This window comes from Grampus griseus (genome assembly GCF_964374135.1).
Source record: "Grampus griseus genome assembly, chromosome: 7".
Lineage (NCBI taxonomy): Eukaryota > Metazoa > Chordata > Mammalia > Artiodactyla > Delphinidae > Grampus > Grampus griseus.
Genome location: NC_139001.1, coordinates 62645468 through 62667737, shown reverse-complemented (window position 1 = coordinate 62667737; position 22270 = coordinate 62645468). Strand labels below are relative to the sequence as shown.

Genomic DNA, 22270 nt, shown 5'->3' with positions numbered 1-22270 from the left:
ACTGATTCACTTTGTTATACAGCAGAAACTAACACACCATTATATAGCAATTATACTCCAATAAAGATGTTAAAAACAAAACAAAACAAAAACAAATAAATGCTGGAGAGGGTGTGGAGAAAAGGCAACCCTCTTGCACTGTTGGTGGGAATGTAAATTGATACAGCCACTATGGAGAACAGTATGGAGGTTCCTTAAGAAACTAAAAATAGAACTATCATATGACCCAGCAATCCCACTACTGGGCAAATACCCTGAGAAAACCATGATTCAAAAAGAGTCATGTACCACAATGTTCATTGCAGCTCTATTTACAATTGCCAGGACATGGAAGCAACCTAAGTGTCCATCAACAGATGAATGGATAAAGAAGATGCGGCACATATATACAATGGAATATTACTCAGCCATAAAAAGAAATGAAATTGAGTTATTTGTAGCAAGGTGGTGCACCTAGAGTCTGTCATACAGAGTGAAGCAAGTCAGAAAGAGAAAAACAAATACCGTATGCTAACACATATATATGGAATCCAAGAAAAAAAAAAAAAGGTCATGAAGTACCTAGGGGTAAGATGGGACTAAAGACACAGATCTACTAGAGCATGGACTTGAAGATATGGGGAGGGGGAAGGGTAAGCTGGGACAAAGTGAGAGAGAGGCATGGACATATATACACTACCAAATGTAAAATAGATAGCTAGTGGGAAGCAGCCGCATAGCACAGGGAGATCAGCTTGGTGCTTTGTGACCACCTAGAGGGGTGGGATAGGGAGGGTGGGAGGGAGGGAGACGCAAGAGGGAAGAAATATGGGAACATATGTATATGTATAGCTGATTCACTTTGTTATACAGCAGAAACTAACACACCATTGTAAAGCAATTATACTCCAATAAAGATGTTTTAAAAAAAAAAAGATGTTTAAATAAATAAATAAATATGTATCATACAACAGAAAAGAATTAGATGGGCTTGAATTATGATGTAACGTGAAGTGACTAAGGACTAACTAGTTTTAAAATGTCCTAAAGGTGTTCTCTGAAGCTCGGGGGGTTTAGCAGAAGTACTCTGAGGGGCACTGAAAGTAGGATGGAGCAGGAGAGATGTACAGCCCCACCCTACCTCAGACTTCAACCACAACAGTTCTGCCGCTATTTATGCCAACTGCCTTTGAAGGCCACAAAATGTTTAACACTATGGATGCTTGCCCAACTTTCTCATGTTCCACGTAGAGAACTAAGCAGGAAGGCCAAGTGAAAGCACACTAATGCAGAGCATGTGTCCAGTACTCAAAAATTGTACAACCGCCCTCCTGGATCACAGGCTCCACGTAAGAAACATTAACAACACCAGCCCCAGTCTCTCTCACTCACAGCACAGATGAAGTTCTTCATCGGAACCATCGCCACAGTCGTTATCACCATCACACTTCCAAGATGACTGGATACAAACATGATTTTTACATTCGAACATAGTAGCTGGGCAGTATGCCCCATTGGGAAAGCGAGTGGCTGTTGGTGGGGAGGAGACATAGTCAAATTATTAGAAAAAGATACTTTTTGGAAAGCTATCCGGCTATTTCTCCTTTACAGAAAGAGCTCTCCTAATGGAAAGAGTTTCATTATAGCGTGCTCTTCATGATTCAACCAGATGTTCTGTGGCTTTAAACTGTCTGAAATTCTGATGGAATGTTTCTTAAGGATAGATGACCAAGCCCAGTATTCAATGACATGAGTCATTCTGTGGACAGCACTGCACTTTTTCATTATAGGCAAGTGCAACCCTTCAGTGGTGTCAGCACTGGCTTTTCCTATCATCCATTTATACAGTCTCTCGGAAACCAGGTTTTAAGATGCGGCAACCGCATTATCAACAAAATCCATCATAGACAATCATCAACAGTTAATATTTATTCAGTGATTCAAAAAGACTAAAATGCAAATGATCATATCAGCTTTATACTTTTAAACAATTTTATATGCCATTATTCAATTCAGAAAATGTTTAATGCTAGGACTTCATTATGTTTGAATACCCTTTTATTCATTGCTTGAATATTCTTTTACCTGCCAAGTTTTTATCCAATTAACGATTTGTAGAGTAGCTGATAACATATAAATACTTTCGTTAGCACACTTAATATATTCTCTATTTGAAATATTATTAATGAAATGCACTTGAATGTCTACTGTGAAATATATGGACATGGTGACTCAGGCCCCAGGTAAACTGATAATTATCAATGAACGCTGAATAGAAAATATCTATGGTCTTTTAATATAAGAAGTGGTGGCTGATGGGAAAGGTTGGGTCTAAACTGCCATATCCATACATTTCAGACAAACGGTGCCACGGGTGTCTAGAAACTTACGGCAAGCGGCTTCATCAGAGGCATCGTGACAATCGGCAAACCCATCGCATTTCATTTGGTCAGGAACGCAGTGCCCGCTATCACACTGAAAATATCCAGGATGGCAGGTCATCATCTCTGAAGAGAAAAGACTGTCATTTCCAGGATGCCTTGGCATTCTCAGACAACTGTTAGTTCCGTGGAGGGTAGTAAGTCTTCCATCACATTCCTATCCATACCCGGTGACTGGCTCACCACAAACCCACGCCTTGTGGTTAGTGAGTAAATCAACTCTCAAAGGTACACCTTCCCCGTTCAAAATATGTAGATGGAAGTAGTAATCTCTCCTCTATTAAATATCTCTAGCTCTTAAACTTTTCCTCAAAACCCTGAACTCCCCAACGTTTACTGTTTTGCACGCTGATTTTTCTCAGACTCGACCCTTAATCAGTAAGAGCTATAAAACTACTTGGGGTTTATGATTCCTATTCTAACATCTGACCTCTACACCAGGGAGCTACAGCCGTATATATCTTAGGGCCACTTTCTGGAGAACAGTAGGAAGACCAATGTTTTTATTTGTTTATAAGGTCCATGCAGATTAAAGTCTGCTTCTAGCAGAGGTTTAAGTTAAAATGAGGTTTTTAAAACTCTCTTGAGATTTTCCCCTATTATTATTGATCTAGACTGCTATAAGGTAATCATAAACATAGAAAATATATATAAAGCAGAAGGTACTGTAATGCTAAGGTTTATATATTACATAAATTACACAGAAATCATTTAAGTCTAAAAAACCTTCCAAACACACATGTGAAGCCCCTACTTCCGACCAATATGCTGATCCTAGTACAAGACTCTCTGGAAAGCCCCTTAAAGAGTTGTGACAGTTACCGCAGTCCCGCTCATCTGAGTTGTCCCCACAGTCATTGTTTTGGTCACAGATCCATCGAGAAGGAATGCAGCTCTGATCATCACACCGAAACTCGCTCTCTGTGCATTCCCGGGGGGCTGAAAAAGAAAGCCACGTGGCCATCAGAGGGCACCAGGAATCATACATAGGGGACAGGCTTGTGGACTGGCCTAAGTGTCCTCTGTGCCTAACGCCCTCCTGTGTCCCAAGTCCCAGACTGTCCAGCCTCCAAAAATAGACTTTCCATCTCAATTGTAAGTCTGTAAAGAATGGACTTCATCAAAAAGTTTGTCCAAAGGTGATTTAATCTTAAGATAATTTTTCATTTCCTGAAACTCCAGATAACCTCCTAGAGGATTGAACATGAACTTTCTTATGAACAATAAAATGCCAATTGGATCACCCTTTTGTGTAAGAAGTTTTTAGTCAATTGATAATTGCAGGTGTAACCAGCATCCTGATTCTCTCAACTGCCTATACCTTCTTACTTCCAAAAGGGGACTAAAGTCAGAATGTACTTCATGTTAATCTGAAATTGATATATATCATAAGGCAATGATATATTGTAAGTCACCTCAAGTTCTTTTTGAAAAAAAAACAATAAACTTGAGTGTAAATAAATAAATAAGAGACAAAAGATATACTTGGGTAAATATTCTTCTCCCAGAGCTTGATTACAAGCAGCTGAGAAGGAGATGAAAAAGTAGTAATGTACCAGTCAGAAAACAAGAGATCAGGTAGCCGTCCTCCTACCCTTTGAGAATGAAGGGCATAGACAGTTGAATTACAGACAAAGAGCAGACATCACCACTCCAGTGGCACATAAGGATGAAGGACCCTGAACACTCACTACAGTTTTCCTCATCTGAATGGTCTCCACAGTCATTGTGCCCATCACATCTCCAGCGAAGAGGGATGCAGTGGTGATTTGTACAGCGAAATTCCCCAGAAGGTTTGCATGCCATCGACTCTGCAAAGCACAGTCATTGCAAATACTTCAGAAACCCATGGTCAAGAAATGTCGAAGTAGTCCTGGCTTTCTTGTGAGATGGTCTGAGGCTTACGCTACCATATTCTCAAAGCTCCCAGAAAGAGGAATGCCAGCCACATTCACTGTCACTATTCCTCTTTAGGCTAAACTGAATCTATCCTACTGTTAGAAACTAGATCCATTCTCTTCTGTAGAAACTGTTCAAAAAATGATTTGGTCCCTGGCTTGCAATTTGCAATGAAGGCCTGGAAAGGAAAATTAAGTGATGCCACCAGCAAACAAAACATGTCCATCACATTGTCTTTATCTGATTAGATTCAGTGTTATTAAAATAACCCAATATCTTCCTTACCTCTCTTCCAACTAAACCTAACACACACACACACACAGAGACATTGTTTTCAAGTTAGAGTATATGCCTAATCTTGGCAAATTCCATTCATTCATTTGGCCTTTTGTCCATAAATTTTCTATGTTGCCAGACACAGAGGATGTGGAAAGTCAGAGGGAGATTCAGAATATGAAAATCTCCAAATAAGAAATATTCTGATTTTGAAATAGCCTTTTTAGAGATAGATACCAAATCTTTTCTCTACTCCCCCTTTCATTCCTTTCAATCAATCTCTAAGATTAGACAAACAGTTTAAACTCGTCAAGCGTAAATAGGAATTCTGCATTTGGGAGAAATTACACAAATTCCTAATATCTTCACAAGGTTTTCCCCAAGTATAGTATCCTTTGAGACACATTTCCTTTAAGACATATAAAGTAAACTCCCAATATCCCTGTAAAATGCTACAAAAATGTAACACGTTATTAGAGGCGAACAAAGGAAGGATGATGTGGGAAATCTGCTCTCATCTCCTGCTAAGTTGTTTGTCCCTCCCTCCTCCCCTGCAGCCCCTCCCTACCACAGTCCTGCTCATCGCTGTTGTCCCGGCAGTCATCGAAACCATTGCACACAGCCCACAGGAGGATGCAGCGGTAGTTTGTTTTACAGTCGAATTCCGTATAGTTGTCACAGCGGTAGGCAGGGCTCACTGAAAAGAGAAGAAGGGGCAAGGTCAGAACTGAAGTCTCGGTCCTGACAGGAAACCAAAGACACCTTTCCATTGTCTTATTTAACATGCGGTGCTGATGAGTAACGGTGACCGTATTACCAACCAAACGGACTCTGGCAACTGTGTCTCTTTTAGGTGTGATCTGTTCACCCAAAGCAGAAAGACAGAGTCCTTAAGTTTTCTCACCGTTTCATTACCACTCATTTATGTTGCAGTCAAACTTTGAGGGTAGTGGGGCAGGGTGGGGGGAAGAACTGGGTTTGAAGTAAAATTTAAAAGCCAGGTTGAAGTGTCAGCTCTGGCATGAAGTAGAAAAGTGACCAGCCACTTAACATGAAGTTCAGGCTCCTCACCTGTAAAATGAGAGTTGGTAACACCCACTTTCCCTACCTCACCATGTTTCTCTGAGGCTCAAAAGAGAAAGTGCTAGATAGACAAAGTGTGAGCCCTTGTTATCATATTCGGGACAGTTAGACATTCGTGTATGGAGAGCAGGAATCAGCCACTTGAGAACAGGGGGCGTGGTTCAACCCGCAGGCTGTGCCTGCGGCTCTCCTTTGCCTTGCGGTGCCGGAAGAGCCGCGGGGAAGAGCCGAGAGGGGGCACCCCATGGGGCTGCAGCAGGGGCTGCACACCCTCTCTCCATCCATCTTGTTCCCTGCTCCCGGTCAGGCCAGGTCCCTCTCACAGGAACTTACAGCATTCCTGGAGGGGCTCATCTGAGTAGTCTCCGCAGTCATTGTCTACATCACACTTCCAGCTCTGAGGGATGCAGTGGCCATTGGCACACTTAAAATAGCCCGGCCGGCAGGTCCTGCTGGCACAGTGGGAACTGTCTTCGTCCGAGTTATCTCCGCAGTCGTCCTCCATGTCACACTGCCAGGATTCCGGGATGCAACGTTTGTTGGCGCACTGCCATTCGTTGGACTCACACTGGTGATGTTCTGCAAGCGGGGACATTTGGTTATCAGCTTGGAAGGTGTCAGGAACGAAAGCTCCTAATTTACACTAATGGATCCTGGAGAACTCGATTCTAATTTCTTCTTAGAGGACTTATGCCCTAATGCACTTATTATTAACCAGTACCACTACGTGAGCAGTTAGTCCTTTGACTATTACTGTCTCCTAAATTCTTAAATATCTTTTTCTTGCATGCAGAATTAGGGGATAAGGACTGAATCACTGACAGCTTACTAAATTCACCTTCTCCTGTACCTGTTGCCCTAATGGACAAAGGTTTTCAAACTTTCTGTTTGTTGCTATTGTTTATGTGTTGATTTTGGTTTGGAGAGTTGTTTTTTTGGGTTTTGATGGGGCTTTTTAAAAATGGAAACATAAATAAATATTACAACTGAGAGTCCCTGTTTAAAATGTGGGAATCCCTCATTTCACCCTCAATGTTAGCTCTCAAAGGAGATTCTATGCACAGCATACAGTAAAGAACCAGCAATATAAACAACTTAGTATCTACCTCAACCATCTTCCTTGTAGAGACCTGGGATTTTTTTTAAACTTTATAAAAATAGATATAGGATGGACTCTGAGTTTTTTTTTTTCCCCTAGGATTTTGGACCAGTTTTTGGATTATGACATTCAGAAAATCCCTACAGAACCATGGGCGATCAACTATAGAAGTGGGCAGAGAAGGTAGAAAGCTGTTCAACACACCACAAAGAACCGAGTCTTCATCAGACCCATCAGGGCAATCCTGATGAGCATTGCATATGAAGTGTGGGCTGGTACAGTTGCCATCCATGCACTGGTACTGTCCTAACCGGCAGTAGCGCTGCGGGCAAGTGATGGGCTCGTCGGAACCATCCAAGCAGTCTCTCTGCCCATCACATTTCCACCAGATGGGAATACACCTACACAGAGAAAACAGAGCACTTCTCCTAGCAAAACACCAAGTGGTTGGAGGAGCAGGCAACGACTATCCAGAGAGAAGAAGGGAAAATGGAATTCTAAGGAATGATACACACGAGTTCTCTCACGGCCCAAGAAGAGGATCAATTAAACCTTAGCTACTGTGGAATATTTTCAGAGAAAACATAACAAGGTGACATAGACCAAGTTTGTTAAGACCCAGCACACACTGAAAAAATGCTTTGAGTATGATGATTAAATTCCTGCCACGACAAAGAGTGGAGTGTGTGTTTGGAGCTGTGGTTCTGGAAACAGGGATAGGTTGGGACTGTCAGCCATAGGGATATATGACATTTGGGTACTGGCTGGAAAGCTGGAGGCACTGACATTTTTTGAGAGTTTATGTCATGATGGGTGTATGCTAGATTCTTAACCTAGGATACCTTATTCAATCGTCAAAATAATCTGCCACTGAATCTTAGATGTTATGATTTGCATTAACATCTCCTCTTGACCTCACTCTCTGACTCAGCCCCTAGTCATCAAGGCCTGTGGCCATTGTGAGGGAAATAAGCTGTGACCCTGTTTCGTAACAAATACAAATCATCAAAAATGGATTTGAATGTGTGACCCTGGATCCTCTGGCATAGTCATCTAAGAAGCTAGGCCAGCATATGTTTGAAAAAGACGGAGAAATTCTATCACTCCTGAGGGCTATTTTTCAGTATACACTTGTATACATTCTTGGCCCTGAGACTCTGGACAATTCCTAAGAAATTAAAAAAACACACAGTTTGCTTCCTTGCTACAGAAACAAAAACTTGCATGCATGGGCGTAACCATTTGGTTCACAAATTCCTTCTTTCATGGACGAAACTATCGAAGTTAGAGAAAGTTGGACGGTTGGAGATCCAACTTTCCTGGTCTTGGTGCATCCCAAATGAGCCACGTTAATTAGCCAAAATCTTGGTTCATTGGAAAACTCCCATCCCCTGGAGCCTTGAAGTTCAACGTGTGTCCAAGGGCTGGAGAGGCAATGGGGAGAGGGAGAAGAGAGCCTTACATTTCACTGTTGGCACACAGGAATTGGGTGCTAGAGCACATGGGCAGGCACTGGGTGCTGTAACTATGCCGGACAGTATGGAAGTTATCTGGACACTCGCAAGTGAACCCACTGCCTCCTTCTTTGATGAGGCAGAGATGAGAACAGCCACCATTGTTGGTACTGCAGGGATTAGTCACTAGTGAAAGAAGGAAGAAAATATATGTTCATTCACTTAAAGAGAGTATCAAGCACAGACGCGCTGATTACCAGCCGCATAAAACTCATCAACTCTTAGTAAAAAAAAAAAATGTTATCCTAGATTCATGCTTTGTGCAAAAGTGCATAAAGAGTACATATGGTAGAGCTGTTTTAGCAACCCTGTTGCTAGTACAGAAAATTGATTTATGTGCTACCAGAAGTGAGGCTTACTCACTGGTGTTGGGCTAGAAAAACCATGTCTCCCAAAGTTCTTGGAGAGCAGGTGGGAAATTTAGTTTACATCCATGTGCCCACAATCTAAGTTAAAGTTTTCATTTTCAGCAGATGCTATATTCTCTCATCCTAAGGATATAGGCAACAGAAGTTGCACAAGAATCAGGTGGATGGATAAACTGAACAACAACTATACTACTTTTCTGGGCCGCAACTCAGAGGTAAAGATGAATTTGAACTTCTGCTAAATAATATGAAGAATATTAACTTCCAGAAAAAAATATTTTGCCAATTCTCATTTTTCCTAACTTCCAAGTTTATCGTATGTTTTAACAAGACACCACGACAAAGCAGGCCCACAAAATCCATTCTATCCCCAAAGAATACTCCAGAACTTGGCTAGATATCAAGTGCAAACAGACATTTAATAAATGATGTTTTATAGTTACTATAACTTTCTTTTAAGCATTTCTTTTAAACTAATCATTTCAGTAGATTGATATTGTAAAGAAATGATTGTTATAAATGCATCCATGTTATTATAATATATCTCTTCGGTGTTACAATTTATTGTGGTTATACAGGAAATGTCCGTATTTTCCAGAGGTGCTTTCTTAAGTATTTAGGGCTGAAATGTCAAAAGGCAACATAACAACTGTTGATTCTTATCAAAAAGAAAGCCCAGACTGATCTTTAAGAATAGAGCAGGTGCTATGAAAAAGAATTGTAAGCAGACTTTTCCAGGAATAGGGGAATAAATTCTAAAGATATTTCCATCCCCTCAACTCTCAGCATTTGCTTTGTAGAAAACATTAGCAAGTAACACCATTCCCAGTATAAATCATGATATTTATGCTTAAAAAACAAAAACAAGAATGGAATGCACAAGACCCTAAAGCAACTGTGCAAAAACTTCCAAATCACTTACTCACCAATTGGCTGCCTGTAGGGATGATACACACGGATGTCATATGGTCTGTGTGTTGTGTTCACCAGCGCCACCCTATTTGACCCATTGTATTTGTTTCCCTTTTCAACTGTCTTTGTGTTCCAATCTGTCCAATAAATGGTGTCTTCAAAAACAGTTATAGCAAAGGGATGAGGCAGTGTCCCAGTTTCGTACACCGTGTGCCGATGGTGGCCCTCCAAATCAGAGTACCTGGAGTCGGAGGAAGGAAGAGTCACTCAGTGAACATAATGCCCCTCCTCTAATGCCTTTAAGGATAGAGGCTGACAAATCAAAGAATAAAGTTCTACCTTCTAGAGGTAACTGAAGTTCAGATCTTCCTCAAAACTTTTAGTCTTCAATTAAAACAAAAACTAAATTTAAAGTTTATTTGGACTGAATGAAAAATGTAAAAGTTGCAAAAGCAATGCCTTAAAAATAGGAATAACCTTTCTCAAGTGCTCATGGAATATTCTCAAGGATAGATCATATCTTGGGTTACAAATCAAGCCTTGGTAACTTTAAGAAACTTGAAATCGTATCAAGGATCTTTTCCAACCACAACGCTATGAGACTAGATATCAATTACAGGAAAAAATCTGTAAAAACTACAAACACATGGAGGCTAAACAATACACTATTTAATAACCAAGATATCACTGAAGAAATCAAAGAGGAAATAAAAAAATACCTAGAAACAAATGACAATGAAAACACAATGACCCAAAACCTATGGGATGCAGCAAAAGCAGTTCTATGAGGGAAGTTTATAGCAATACAATCCTACCTTAAGAAACAGGAAACATCTCAAATAAACAATCTAACCTTACACATAAAGGAACTAGAGAAAGAACAACAAAAAAACCTCAAAGTTAGCAGAAGGAAAGAAATCATAAATATCAGATCACAAATAAATGAAAAAGAAATGAAGGAAAAAAGAGCAAAGATCAATAAAACTAAAAGCTGGTTCTTTGAGAAGATAAACAAAATCGATAAACCATTAGCCAGACTCATCAAGAAAAAAAGGGAGAAGACTCAAATCAATAGAATTAGAAATGAAAAAGGAGAAGTAACAACTGACACTGCAGAAATACAAAGGATCATGAGAGATTACTACAAGCAACTATATGCCAATAAAATGGACAACCTGGAAGAAATGGAAAAATTCTTAGGAATGCACAACCTCCTGAGACTGAACCAGGAAGAAATAGAAAATATGAACAGACCAATCACAAGCACTGAAATTGAAACTGTGACTAAAAATCTTCCAACAAACAAAAGCCCAGGACCAGATGGCTTCACAGGAGAATTTTATCAAACATTTAGAGAAGAGCTAACACCTATCCTTCTCAAACTCTTCCAAAATATAGCAGAGGGAGGAACACTCCCAAACTCATTCTACGAGGCCACCATCACCCTGATACCAAAACCAGACAAAGATGTCACAAAGAAAGAAAACTACAGGCCAATAACACTGATGAACATAGATGAAAAGATCCTCAACAAAATACTAGCAAATAGAATCCAACAGCACATTAAAAGGATCATACACCATGATCAAGTGGGGTTTATCCTAGGAATGCAAGGATTCTTCAATATACGCAAATCAATCAATGTGATACACCATATTAACAAATTAAAGGAGAAAAACCATATAATCATCTCAATAGATGCAGAGAAAGCTTTTGACAAAATTCAACACCCATTTATGATAAAAACCCTCCAGAAAGTAAGCATAGAGGGAACTTTCCTCAACATAATAAAGGCCATATATGACAAACCCACAGCCAACATCATCCTCAATGGTGAAAACCTGAAACCATTTCCACTAAGATCAGGAGCAAGACAAGGTTGCCCACTCTCACCACTCTTATTCAACATAGTTTTGAAAGTTTTAGCCACAGCAATCAGAGAAGAAAAAGAAATAAAAGGAATCCAAATTGGAAAAGAAGAAGTAAAGCTGTCACTGTTTGCAGATGACATGATACTATACATAAAGAATCCTGAAGATGCTACCAGAAAACTACTAGAGCTAATCAATGAATTTGGTAAAGTAGCAGGATACAAAATTAATGCACAGAAATCTCTTGCATTCCTATACACTAAAGATGAAAAATCTGAAAGTGAAATTAAGGAAACACTCCCATTTACCACAGCAATAAATAGAATAAAATACCTAGGAATAAACCTACCTAAGAAGAAAAAAGAACTGTAGGCAGAAAACTATAAGACACTGATGAAAGAAATTAAAGATGATACAAATAGATGGAGAGATATACCATGTTCTTGGATTGGAAGAATCAACATTGTGAAAATGACTCTACTACCCAAAGCAATCTACAGATTCAATGCAATCCCTATCAAACTACCAGTGGCATTTTTCACAGAACTAGACAAAAAATTTCACAATTTATATGGAAACACAAAACAGCCCGAATAGCCAAAGCAATCTTGAGAAAGAAAAACGGAGCTGGAGGAATCAGGCTCCCTGACTTCAGACTATACTACAAAGCTACAGTAATCAAGACAGTATGGTACTGGCACAAAAACAGAAAGATAGATCAATGGAACAGGATAGAAAGCCCAGAGATAAACCCACACACATATGGTCACCTTATCTTTGATAAAGGAGGCAAGAATATACAGTGGAGAAAAGACAGCCTCTTCAATAAGTGGTGCTGGGAAAACTGGACAGCTACAAGTAAAAGAATGAAATTAGAACATTTCTTAACACCATACACAAAAATAAACTCAAAATGGATTAAAGACCTAAACGTAAGACCAGACACTATCAAACTCTTAGAGGAAAACATAGGCAGAACACTCTGTGACATAAATCACAGCAAGATCCTTTTTGACCCACCTCCTAGAGAAATCGAAATTAAAAACAAAAATAAACAAATGGGACCTAATGAAACTTAAAAGCATTTGCACAGCAAAGGAAACCATAAACAAGATGAAAAGACAACTCTCAGAATGGGAAAAAATATTTGCAAATGAAGTAACTGACAAAGGATTAATCTCCAAAATTTACAAGCAGCTCATGCAGCTCAATATCAAAAAAACAAACAACCCAATCGAAAAATGGGCAGAAGACCTAAATAGACATTTCTCCAAAGAAGATATACAGATTGCCCACAAACACATGAAAGAATGCTCAACATCATTAATCATTAGAGAAATGCAAATCAAAACTACAATGAGATATCATCTCACACCTGTCAGAGTGGCCATCATCACAAAATCTATAAACAATAAATGCTGGAGAGGGTGTGGAGAAAAGGGAACACTCTTGCACTGTTGGTGGGAATGTAAATTGATACGGCCACTATGGAGAACAGTATGGAGGTTCCTTAAAAAGCTAAAAATAGAGGCTTCCCTGGTGGCACAGTGGTTGAGAGTCCGCCTGCCGATGCAGGGGACACGGGTTCGTGCCCCAGGGCCAGGAAGATCGCACATGCCGCGGAGCGGCTAAGCCCGTGAGCCATGGCCGCTGAGCCTGCGCGTCCACAGCCTGTGCTCCGCAACGGGAGAGGCCACAGCAGTGAGAGGCCCGCATACCGCAAAAAAAAAAAAAAAAAAAAAAAAAGCTAAAACTAGTACTACCATATGACCCAGCAATCCCTCTACTGGGCCTGTACCCTGAGAAAATCATAATTCAAAAAGAGTCATGTACCAAAATATTCATTGCAGCTCTATTTACAATAGCCAGGACATGGAAGCAACCTAAGTGTCCATCAATAGATGAATGGATAAAGAAGATGTTGCACATAAATACAAGGGAATATTACTCAGGCATAAAAAGAAACGAAATTGAGTTATTTGTAATGAGGTGGATGGACCTAGAGTCTGTCACACAGAGTGAAGCAAGTCAGAAAGAGAAAAACAAATACCGTATGCTAACACATATACATGGAATATAAAAAAAACAAATGGTCATGAAGAACCTAGGGGTAAGACGGGAATAAAGACGCAGACCTACTAGAGAATGGACTTGAGGATATGGGGAAGGGGAAGGGTAAGCTGGGACAAAGTGAGAGAGTGGCATGGACATATATACACTACCAAACTCAAAATAGATAGCTAGTGGGAAGCAGCCGCATAGCACAGGGAGATCAGCTCGGTGCTTTGTGACCACCTAGAGGGGTGGGATAGGGAGGGGGGAGGGAGGGAGACGCAAAAGGGAAGAGATATGGGGACATATGTATACGTATAAGTGATTCACTTTGTTATAAACCAGAAACTAACACACCATTGTAAAGCAATTATACTCTAATAAAGATGTTAAAAAAAATCAAAACAAAAAAAAATAGGAATAACTAGAGGAGTTTAAAGATCACTAATTCCTAACCACAGCTGCTTTCCTGCTGATGCAGCTGGTTCAGCTCTTGAAGGTTTATAATCTCGTATGTTGATGTTCTCCATGAAGCATTCTTTCAATATCCTGGGATGAACACTGTTTCCTAAGCCATCAGAGGAAAGCAATCTAAAGCTGGACTTCTGTCTCCTCAGGAAGACAAGGGAAGAAGCAGTTTTCAGAGACAGCTTGATTCTCAGTATAACCTGAGCGGTATAGACTAGCTGAGTTAACCTAGAGGCCAGCAGGGTTAGCTTTGTACACACTGGTAGCACATGTATTATTAATCATGACCCAGACATTATTAGTGAATCTAGGTCTCCTGCATTCCTCTGAACCTATGTCAGAATACTGATATTTTAATATTTAAAAAACTGGGAGCAGACCCTAAAACTCACAAGAGGTGGAATGAGCTAGCAACTAAAGAAGTTGATAACATTAGCCGTGTGATGTTAGAAATTTTTTCCAAAATATCATAATTTATGGAAACTTAAAGAAGGTAAAGGAAAACCTGAATATCTTCTTGACCTCTGTTAATAAGACTGCAGATAAATGACCAGAACTTAGTCATTATCTGTTTCTTTAAAAAGGTCATAAACCAGAAAGCAGTCTTGTCTTCTCCTTCAGTTCTTGCATGATCTCTATATAAAGACCTCAGATACTTTTATGGGTATTTTTTGTCAAGTGTAATTTTTTTCAAAATAAATTTAATAGAATGACAGGATTCTTTAAACCTTTAAAATAGCTCTAGTGAATTAACGACAATTCCCTGCTTTTGCATGCAACAGGCTGTGTATCTGGGTACTAGTTCATAAATGCCCAGAAGACATTACCCTAGTCCAACTGGGCCATAATTAGCAATGCCCCGAAATAAACATGTACTGCTTGGCTAATAATTTGTATTATCTTTTTTACAAGGAGTACTTTTCATTGAACAGTATAATTTTTCCAAGTCTATTAATCATATATTTGGGAGGGTAGGGTAAAGTAAAGGGATAAGGGAATTAAGATGAGTTGAGCACTAAGTTGACTACCATAGGGGAGAGATTACTAGCTGCTTTTTTAGGAGGATAAGAAGTAAAAGCACCAAGACAATATCCTGATCTGTATGACTTCAGAGTTCATGCTCTTTCTCTTGCACCATACCATAGAGCTTGGCACCTATAGGCACTTTAGTTAGAAGCGACTTCCAACAAACAGGCCAGTTAGAAGCTGCCTGGGAAAAATGCACTGGCAACACAAGCACTGGTGTTTAGAATCAGCAGTCACCCAGTTTGCTTTATTCTTTTCTAAGTACGTACTCAATGTAACCCAGGTGGGCATCTGTCCAGTATAGTAGATCATTGGTGTAATCAATGGTGAGGCCATTGGGCCACTTGATCTTGGTAGAAATAATCACAGACTTATGGGTTCCATCCATGCCTACTCTCCCAATGTATGCTCGGTCAGCCCAGTCTCCCCAATAGACATGCCTGTTGGAGCAAACACAAAGGGTCAGTCCCCGAAGCCAAAAGAACTCAGTGGCAAAGACATAAGCTTTCTCCAGTTAGAGAAATGGAGTTTACATCCTACAGAGCCTTTCACAAAGGAAAGAGAACAGAAAATAATCTAACAGGGCATGATGCACAGGAAATGCTCAGGAATGAACATGATTAACTGGGGATTTCAATGGATTGGACATGGAAAGTCCAGTAAAGGTGGGTTGTTGTTTTTTTAAACCATAAATTACTTGCATGCAGCCAAATGTGACTTTGAAAGTGAAATGGTGTGTCATGGCAAAGAAAATAGAATAGCCGATGAATAGCATTTGAACAAGCCATGCTTCTACCCATTATACTAAGCCATTTACCAGGTAGGAAAAGCAGAAGACAAACTCCAACAAGACACTGGCCTTGATATCACTACGTGAACAGCCTTTGTGGTAACAGAGGTGGAAGAAGGGCATGAAAGAAGAGCCCAAGATTACAGGGAGACAATACCCATATCGAGGGTGAAGGGCAATTCCTCTGGGATTCTCAATGCAGAAGGTGTTGTTGGCATCCACACAGTGCTCGGCCAGCTTGCGGCGGTATCGACCATTGAGGTCAGAGACAGAAAGGCAATTCAGGTGGGAATCCACCCAATACAGCTTTCTGAAAATGGAGAACCAGGAGTTATAGCCATTTTACTTGAGAAAAAAGGCACATTTAGCCACACAATTTCCGATCCAAGCACTTTTCCCCCAGGCAAACAAGGACAAGGGGAAACACAGTTGACCTTCCTGCCATGAGGCAACGGAAGATGCAAGAATGTGTGCTACTCTTCCTGATGTCACCTTACAACAGGAAATTCTGGGGCCACACTTCACACAAGGATTCTAGCTTTACTTGCTTCGTGCAGCAAAAAGCATCTTCCCCAAGCAATGTTCCAGGCTTTAGAGGAGCAGGGAAGCGGAAGTGAGAGTGATCAATGAGTATCATGAACTACAGTTTAAATGGTGGAGTCAAGGAAACAAACTTGTCTAAGTGCTATCATTGAGACTGCACAAGGGAACTCTGAATCATGGCATCCTTCGGATAAAGAAAAACCTGACCCCCTCCCTGGCCCCGTCCCAGTAGGCTGGCAAAATGAGTTTCTTACCCTGTGCCAAGTTTTACTTAAACTCAAAAAGCTTTAGAAACTTATTAGAATCTCTTACCTCAAGGATATTTCAGTTCTGAATATATTGCTATTCAATAAAATCCATTTATTTTCTATAAGGCAGGGTTCTTAATCTGGGGTCCTCAATCTGACACCAGGGTAGCCTAGGCTCTGGGGGTGGGGGGTGTACCTTCTAAAACTGATGCAAAATTGTATAAGCATAAATTTGTTACGTGGCTTTATCCAGCAAGGGGTCTGTGGGTACCACCAGAGTCTTAAAGTATCCATAACCTTCCAAAGGGTTCAAAACTCCTAGAGTGAGTGTCATTTGAGATCTGATAGTCAATTCCTACTGAAACGATTTCTCTTCCAAAAGACCCCAATGTCTCCTTGCCAGAGGCAAGCCTGATCCAACCATGCGAGGTGTCAGAATATTTAACTGTTAGGACTGTTAGTAGCATCTTTTTAGGCTTGGGGATGAGGGAATGAGTATGCATAAATGCACAAGCCTTGCTATTTAATTCAGTTGGGTAAATCCTGATGTATGAGATGGCCACAATTTTAGATTCCAACATTGTAGAGGGTAATAATAGCAATAATAATAGCAAACATCTATTAAATGCCAAGCCCTGGGCTAAGGACTTTTTTTAATAGTATATTATTTAATATCTTATTCCTGTTTTCTTTTTTTTTTTTGCAGTACGCGGGCCTCTCACTGTTGTGGCCTCTCCCGTTGCGCATCACAGGCTCTGGACGCGCAGGCTCAGCGGCCATGGCTCACGGGCCCAGCCGCTCCGCGGCATGTGGGATCTTCCCAGACCGGGGCACGAACCCGTGTCCCCTGCATCGGCAGGCGGACTCTCAACCACTGCGCCACCAGGGAAGCCCATTATTCCTGTTTTCCTGATGAGGCTGCTGAGGCCCAGAGGTTGCTGATTAGTAAGAGCTAGAGCAGGAATTCAAGACTGGCTCCACCACAGGGCACTCCACTCTGTGGAGCTTCCTGCCAACTCGTTAATTTCTCTTTATTCCACAGTCAAAACGCTGACCCAGTGAACAGAATATGGAGAAGACACTCCATGCACGCTCCAAGAAAAATTAAGAGGACTGAGAACCGGCACAATTTTCCACTGTGCATAATGGTGCTTTGAAAAACTTGTATATCAAGTTTAAGGGCCTTGGAAACCAAACATCCTTGAGTTCGCTATGAACATCTTTATTGATATTGGGGAAATGGTTTCAAATTTCAATGTAATTAGTATCTTAGAACTGTCCCCTACAAACTTAAATGTGACTGGGTTCTATCCTGCCTTGTGTTTTAAGGAATGTTTAGCCTGGCTGTACTCCTTCTTGAACATTTGAGAAAATGCTTCGGTCATGAGATATTTTATCCTACCCTCACCCTAGACGTTTTTGCTCCATCTTTCTCAGTACCACATATGTACCTAATTCTTTCCCCTGGTCAAGAACATGCCTAGAATGACAGGAAAGTAGCTGAAATCCAGGGGAAAATCTCATCCTACCAGTTTTGGGGAGAGAGGGCTGAATGACAATATCAAGGCTAAAATATTACCTTTTCTTGCATTGCAGCAAAGGATAAGATAGGAGCAGTACCACAATTAGTTCTGTTCCTGCAAATCATTAATCACTATGCTTTTTGACACACAAAAGAGCCACTATATATAAAATACTTGTATTCACATGATCAAGATTTTATTCATTTTTCTGTAGGCAGTCCTTGAGCACCTATGGCAGGCCAGTTACTATTCAGGTAGAACTAGGGGGCCAATTCTCCATCCCCCATCTTAGGACCTTTACCCTTAAGATGGTCAAACAGAGAAGACGTGGAAGAGTCCTCTGTAGGTCTGAGGTGACTGAAGCAATAATATTTGCAAGCTAAGTGCCTCCAGCTTCATGTCAACCACAAAGTCAAATATCTGATAGATTCGATATGCAATAGAGATGTGAAGAAGTGTGGTTGAGCTGGTGGACTTGAATTAAAGTATCACCATCTCCCTTAAAGATGCTCAGAGTTTCAAGTCGGCCATTCTCCATTTTACAACCAGCCCAGGCTGTGAATAAATAGCATTGCAAGCAGCCTGTGAACGCCAGGAAAGCAGGGGCTGTGTCTGTCTTGTTGACCTCTAGACCCCAGTTCCTAGCATAGCACTGCATGCAGGAGGCACTTAGGCAACAGCTTTCGATGACTGAATGCACCAACAAATGCATGCATCATCCCTTCACAACACCTCCAGTTCACTGAATGGCCAGTAATAACAGAGCTCTTTCCTCCTTTGTGATGCCCCTTCCCATGAAATTGATATCATAAATTCTTAAAATCACTAGATTTTAGGTTCTGTGGTATCCCATTTGATTATTAGGTACATAGCAGAAAAAAACAAAAACATGCAGAAGCATTAAAATGTATCCACCCATTAACCCAAGTTGGAAAAGATCAGCTCTCTGTTAGGATGGAAACACGGTTTGAATACTTTTTTAAAAGCAAAACGCCTTTTAACTCTTAAAAAGCTCCTCAGCTTTTACTTACCTGGTAACCCAGTCGACAGCCAGACTTTCTGTACCCGGTAGATTGTACTTTATGACTGTCTCCCTGTTTGTCTTGTTCAGAAACATTCTCTCAATGACTTTATTCTCTATATCAAGCCAGTACAATCTCTTTTCTACTCGGTCAAAATCCACTGCCACAGCATTACCCAGTCCTTGCAAGATGAGGGAGTATAAATGGCCATCGATAGTTAGATTTCTCAAATAGTAACGGTTGCTAAAAATGAGATCGGGCTCGATGTTGCTGTTCTGCCGGCAGGTCTTTCCATCTGGCTCACGGATGTAGCCTGGGGCACACTTGCAGATGTAAGAGCCCAGTACGTTCTCACACTTCTGGCTACAGACAAAGGGCGTCTCCTTGCATTCATCAATATCAACACAAGTCCGCTTGTCAGACAACAGCTTGTAACCAGGGTTACAAGAACAATAGAAACTGGTTAAAGTGTCTGTGCAATTGTGGTCGCAGCCACTGAGTGAAGGGTCATTGCATTCATTAACACCTGTAGGTAAAAGACAGTTATCAGAGAACCTAAGTTGACAGCAACGGATCCACCATAGTGGTCCAAAGTCAACCTTCCCACTGGACAGACCCAATCCTTTTTGTTTCATTTTGTTTTGCTTCGTTTGGACAGACCCAATTCTTAATGAATCATGCTAAAAGAAGACAGATAAGAAGGGATTTCTAAAGGCCCTACATTATTCAAAAGTCACTCTTACTCAACTTCCTCCCAACTTGATCCTTCACCAGTGGTTTTAACAACTAATACAACCAACAAGTTTGACTTCTAATCCTATACCTGCCAATCTTCTTTTAATCGATAAATTTAGAAGTGAAATAGCAGGAGAGAGAAGAAAGAAGAGCAGAAGAGCCCACACAGTGGTGTGCTGGTAAAACAGGTCTGGGGTGTGGGGTGGGATGGGGGGAGGGGGGAGCTCTAATTTGTAGCCTCTTCCATTTCAGTGGTGCCACGACTCACACCATGGCCAATTTCAGGCTCGCAGTGTGACATCCCTGAACATGGAGGTGGGAAGAGAAGTGCTCACTTGACTGAGTCTCACAAATGGGATGAGCCACCCAGCACCCCAGGAGGGTACCTCTGGCTGGTCCTTTGACACATGGCCATCCTCATTCAAAAACTAACTACACAGCGCGGGAGAACACTTCCTTAAGATTCTGTACTTTATAAATTCTAGACGGGTTTACTTGTGGGAGTTTGGTGGGGGGCGGGGGGGAGGGGCTGCCAATTAAACTCTCCCCTTTAGTCACCTGAGGATGAAAATTAAGAACAGGCTAAGGGGACTTCTCTGGTGGCGCAGTGATTAAGAATCCGCCTGCCAATGCAGGAGACACGGGTTCGAGCCCTGGTCCGGGAAGATCCCACATGCCGCAGAGCAACTAAGCCCACGAGCCACAACTACTGAGCCCGCAAGCCACAACCACTGAAGCCCGCGCGCCCAGAGCCCGTGCTGCACAACAAGAGAAGCCACCGCAATGAGAAGCCCGCGCACCGCAACGAAGAATAGCCCCCGCTCCCCGCAATTAGAGAAAGCCTGTGTGCAGCAACAAAGACCCAATACAGCCAAAAATAAAAATAAATAAATTTATTTAAAAAAAAACAAAACAGGCTAAGGAATCCTAGCAGAGAGGCAGTGAAGGAAACAAGTCATCGCAAGAGGCCAAAGAGAATCAACACTCTCTGCTGTTAGATACCGTTGGCCTGAATTTGTTCATCTCCTGTTCTCTGTAATGACTGCCTAACTCATGAATTAGTCCACAAAATGTTTGTGACTGACCTTAGATACCAAGAAATCCTTGCTTTCTGCTAGACAAGCAATGGTAATTTTCTGGCAATATTCTACTTAGAGAACCAACTGACAAGTCCTGCTAAGTCATGAAGGGTTGAAAATCCACATTGTCCCCCTGGTTTCCTTTTCCCCGATCTTCTGTTATACTCACCACATCCTTTCTCATCACTGTTGTCTAAACAGTCATCTAGGTGGTTGCAGACTTTCACCATCTCGATGCAGTTCCCATTGTCACACCTGAACTGATGAGGGGGACACGTGGTCTCCGGGGTGTGACACAGGTGTTCCAGCTCATCTGAGTCATCTCCACAGTCATTTTCCCCATCACAGACGAAGGCCTTATAAATGCAGAGCCCATTCTGACAGGTAAAATGGACCTTGTCGCAGGCAGGGTACACGCAGTCCCTCTCATCACTGTAGTCACCACAGTCGTTGCGCCGGTCACACCTGTGTCATGAAACCCAGTACCACTCTTGAGAGGGTTTTTTTAATATGTTTCCAGCATTTAAAATCAGAATATTTCAGGTGAAAATCCAGATTCGCAATTTCCCTCCACACAAATGACACTGACTAGTGTCTGCGTCTCTTAGCTGGAACACTTGCCCAAGGTCCACCTCACCTGCCCCTCACTGTTGCCTGGTTGACCCTGAGCCGCAGCGCCCAGACCCATTTATCATCATGCTCACACCGTTATTCTTCTTACAGCAGAGAGAAGAGAATGAAGTATTTCTTGTACCCATGCCTCTACTCCAAGTGGAAAACCAAGAGCCTCAGCTACCTCAAGAAAGAACTTTCTTCTAGCAAGCCCACTTCATTCATCTCTCTGACCCTCCGTGCAAGGTCACGTTATGACCTTCATGGACCCTAGGCACTTTTGCCTTCATGGGCCCCTTCCTCCATAAAAATATTTATTTATTTCCCTAGAATAGTCAAATTCATAGAGTCAGAAAGTACATTGGTAGATGCCAGGGGCCGGGGGTTAAGGCGAGTGGGGAGGGCGAATGGGGAGTTAGTGTTTAAAGAGGACAGATTTTCGGTTTAGGAAGGTGAAAAATTCCAGAGACGGATGATGGTAAGAGTTGCACAGCAATGTGAATATACTTAGTGCCACTGAACTGTACACTTAAATGTGGTTAAAATAGTATGTTTTATATTATGTGACTTTTATCACCATAAAAAACATTTATAATTAAGGACCACATTGGTATAAAGCCAGATATATTAATATTATTTGGTATTATAATACTTTCTTTGACCTAAACTTTCTTTTTTTTTTCTTTTGATTTTAAAAGAAATCCAAACATTTTCATAGACCACTAACAGT

General features: G+C 41.2%; 1 protein-coding gene across 1 annotated transcript in view; it reads right to left on the bottom strand.

Annotated features, from left to right (window-relative positions):
* The window catches only part of LRP2 (LDL receptor related protein 2), a gene marked incomplete at both ends in the record, with an annotated part of 196528 nt that overhangs the window by 31644 nt on the left and 142614 nt on the right, over positions 1-22270 (bottom strand). The window contains 13 exons of the mRNA XM_082658863.1: positions 1372-1509; positions 2370-2486; positions 3243-3359; positions 4112-4231; positions 5164-5292; positions 6012-6257; positions 6982-7178; positions 8240-8417; positions 9586-9812; positions 15258-15428; positions 15936-16088; positions 19124-19640; positions 21098-21393. Of these exons, the coding sequence (XP_082514989.1) occupies positions 1372-1509; positions 2370-2486; positions 3243-3359; positions 4112-4231; positions 5164-5292; positions 6012-6257; positions 6982-7178; positions 8240-8417; positions 9586-9812; positions 15258-15428; positions 15936-16088; positions 19124-19640; positions 21098-21393 (2606 nt within the window). The remainder of the gene's footprint in view (positions 1-1371; positions 1510-2369; positions 2487-3242; positions 3360-4111; positions 4232-5163; positions 5293-6011; positions 6258-6981; positions 7179-8239; positions 8418-9585; positions 9813-15257; positions 15429-15935; positions 16089-19123; positions 19641-21097; positions 21394-22270) is intronic.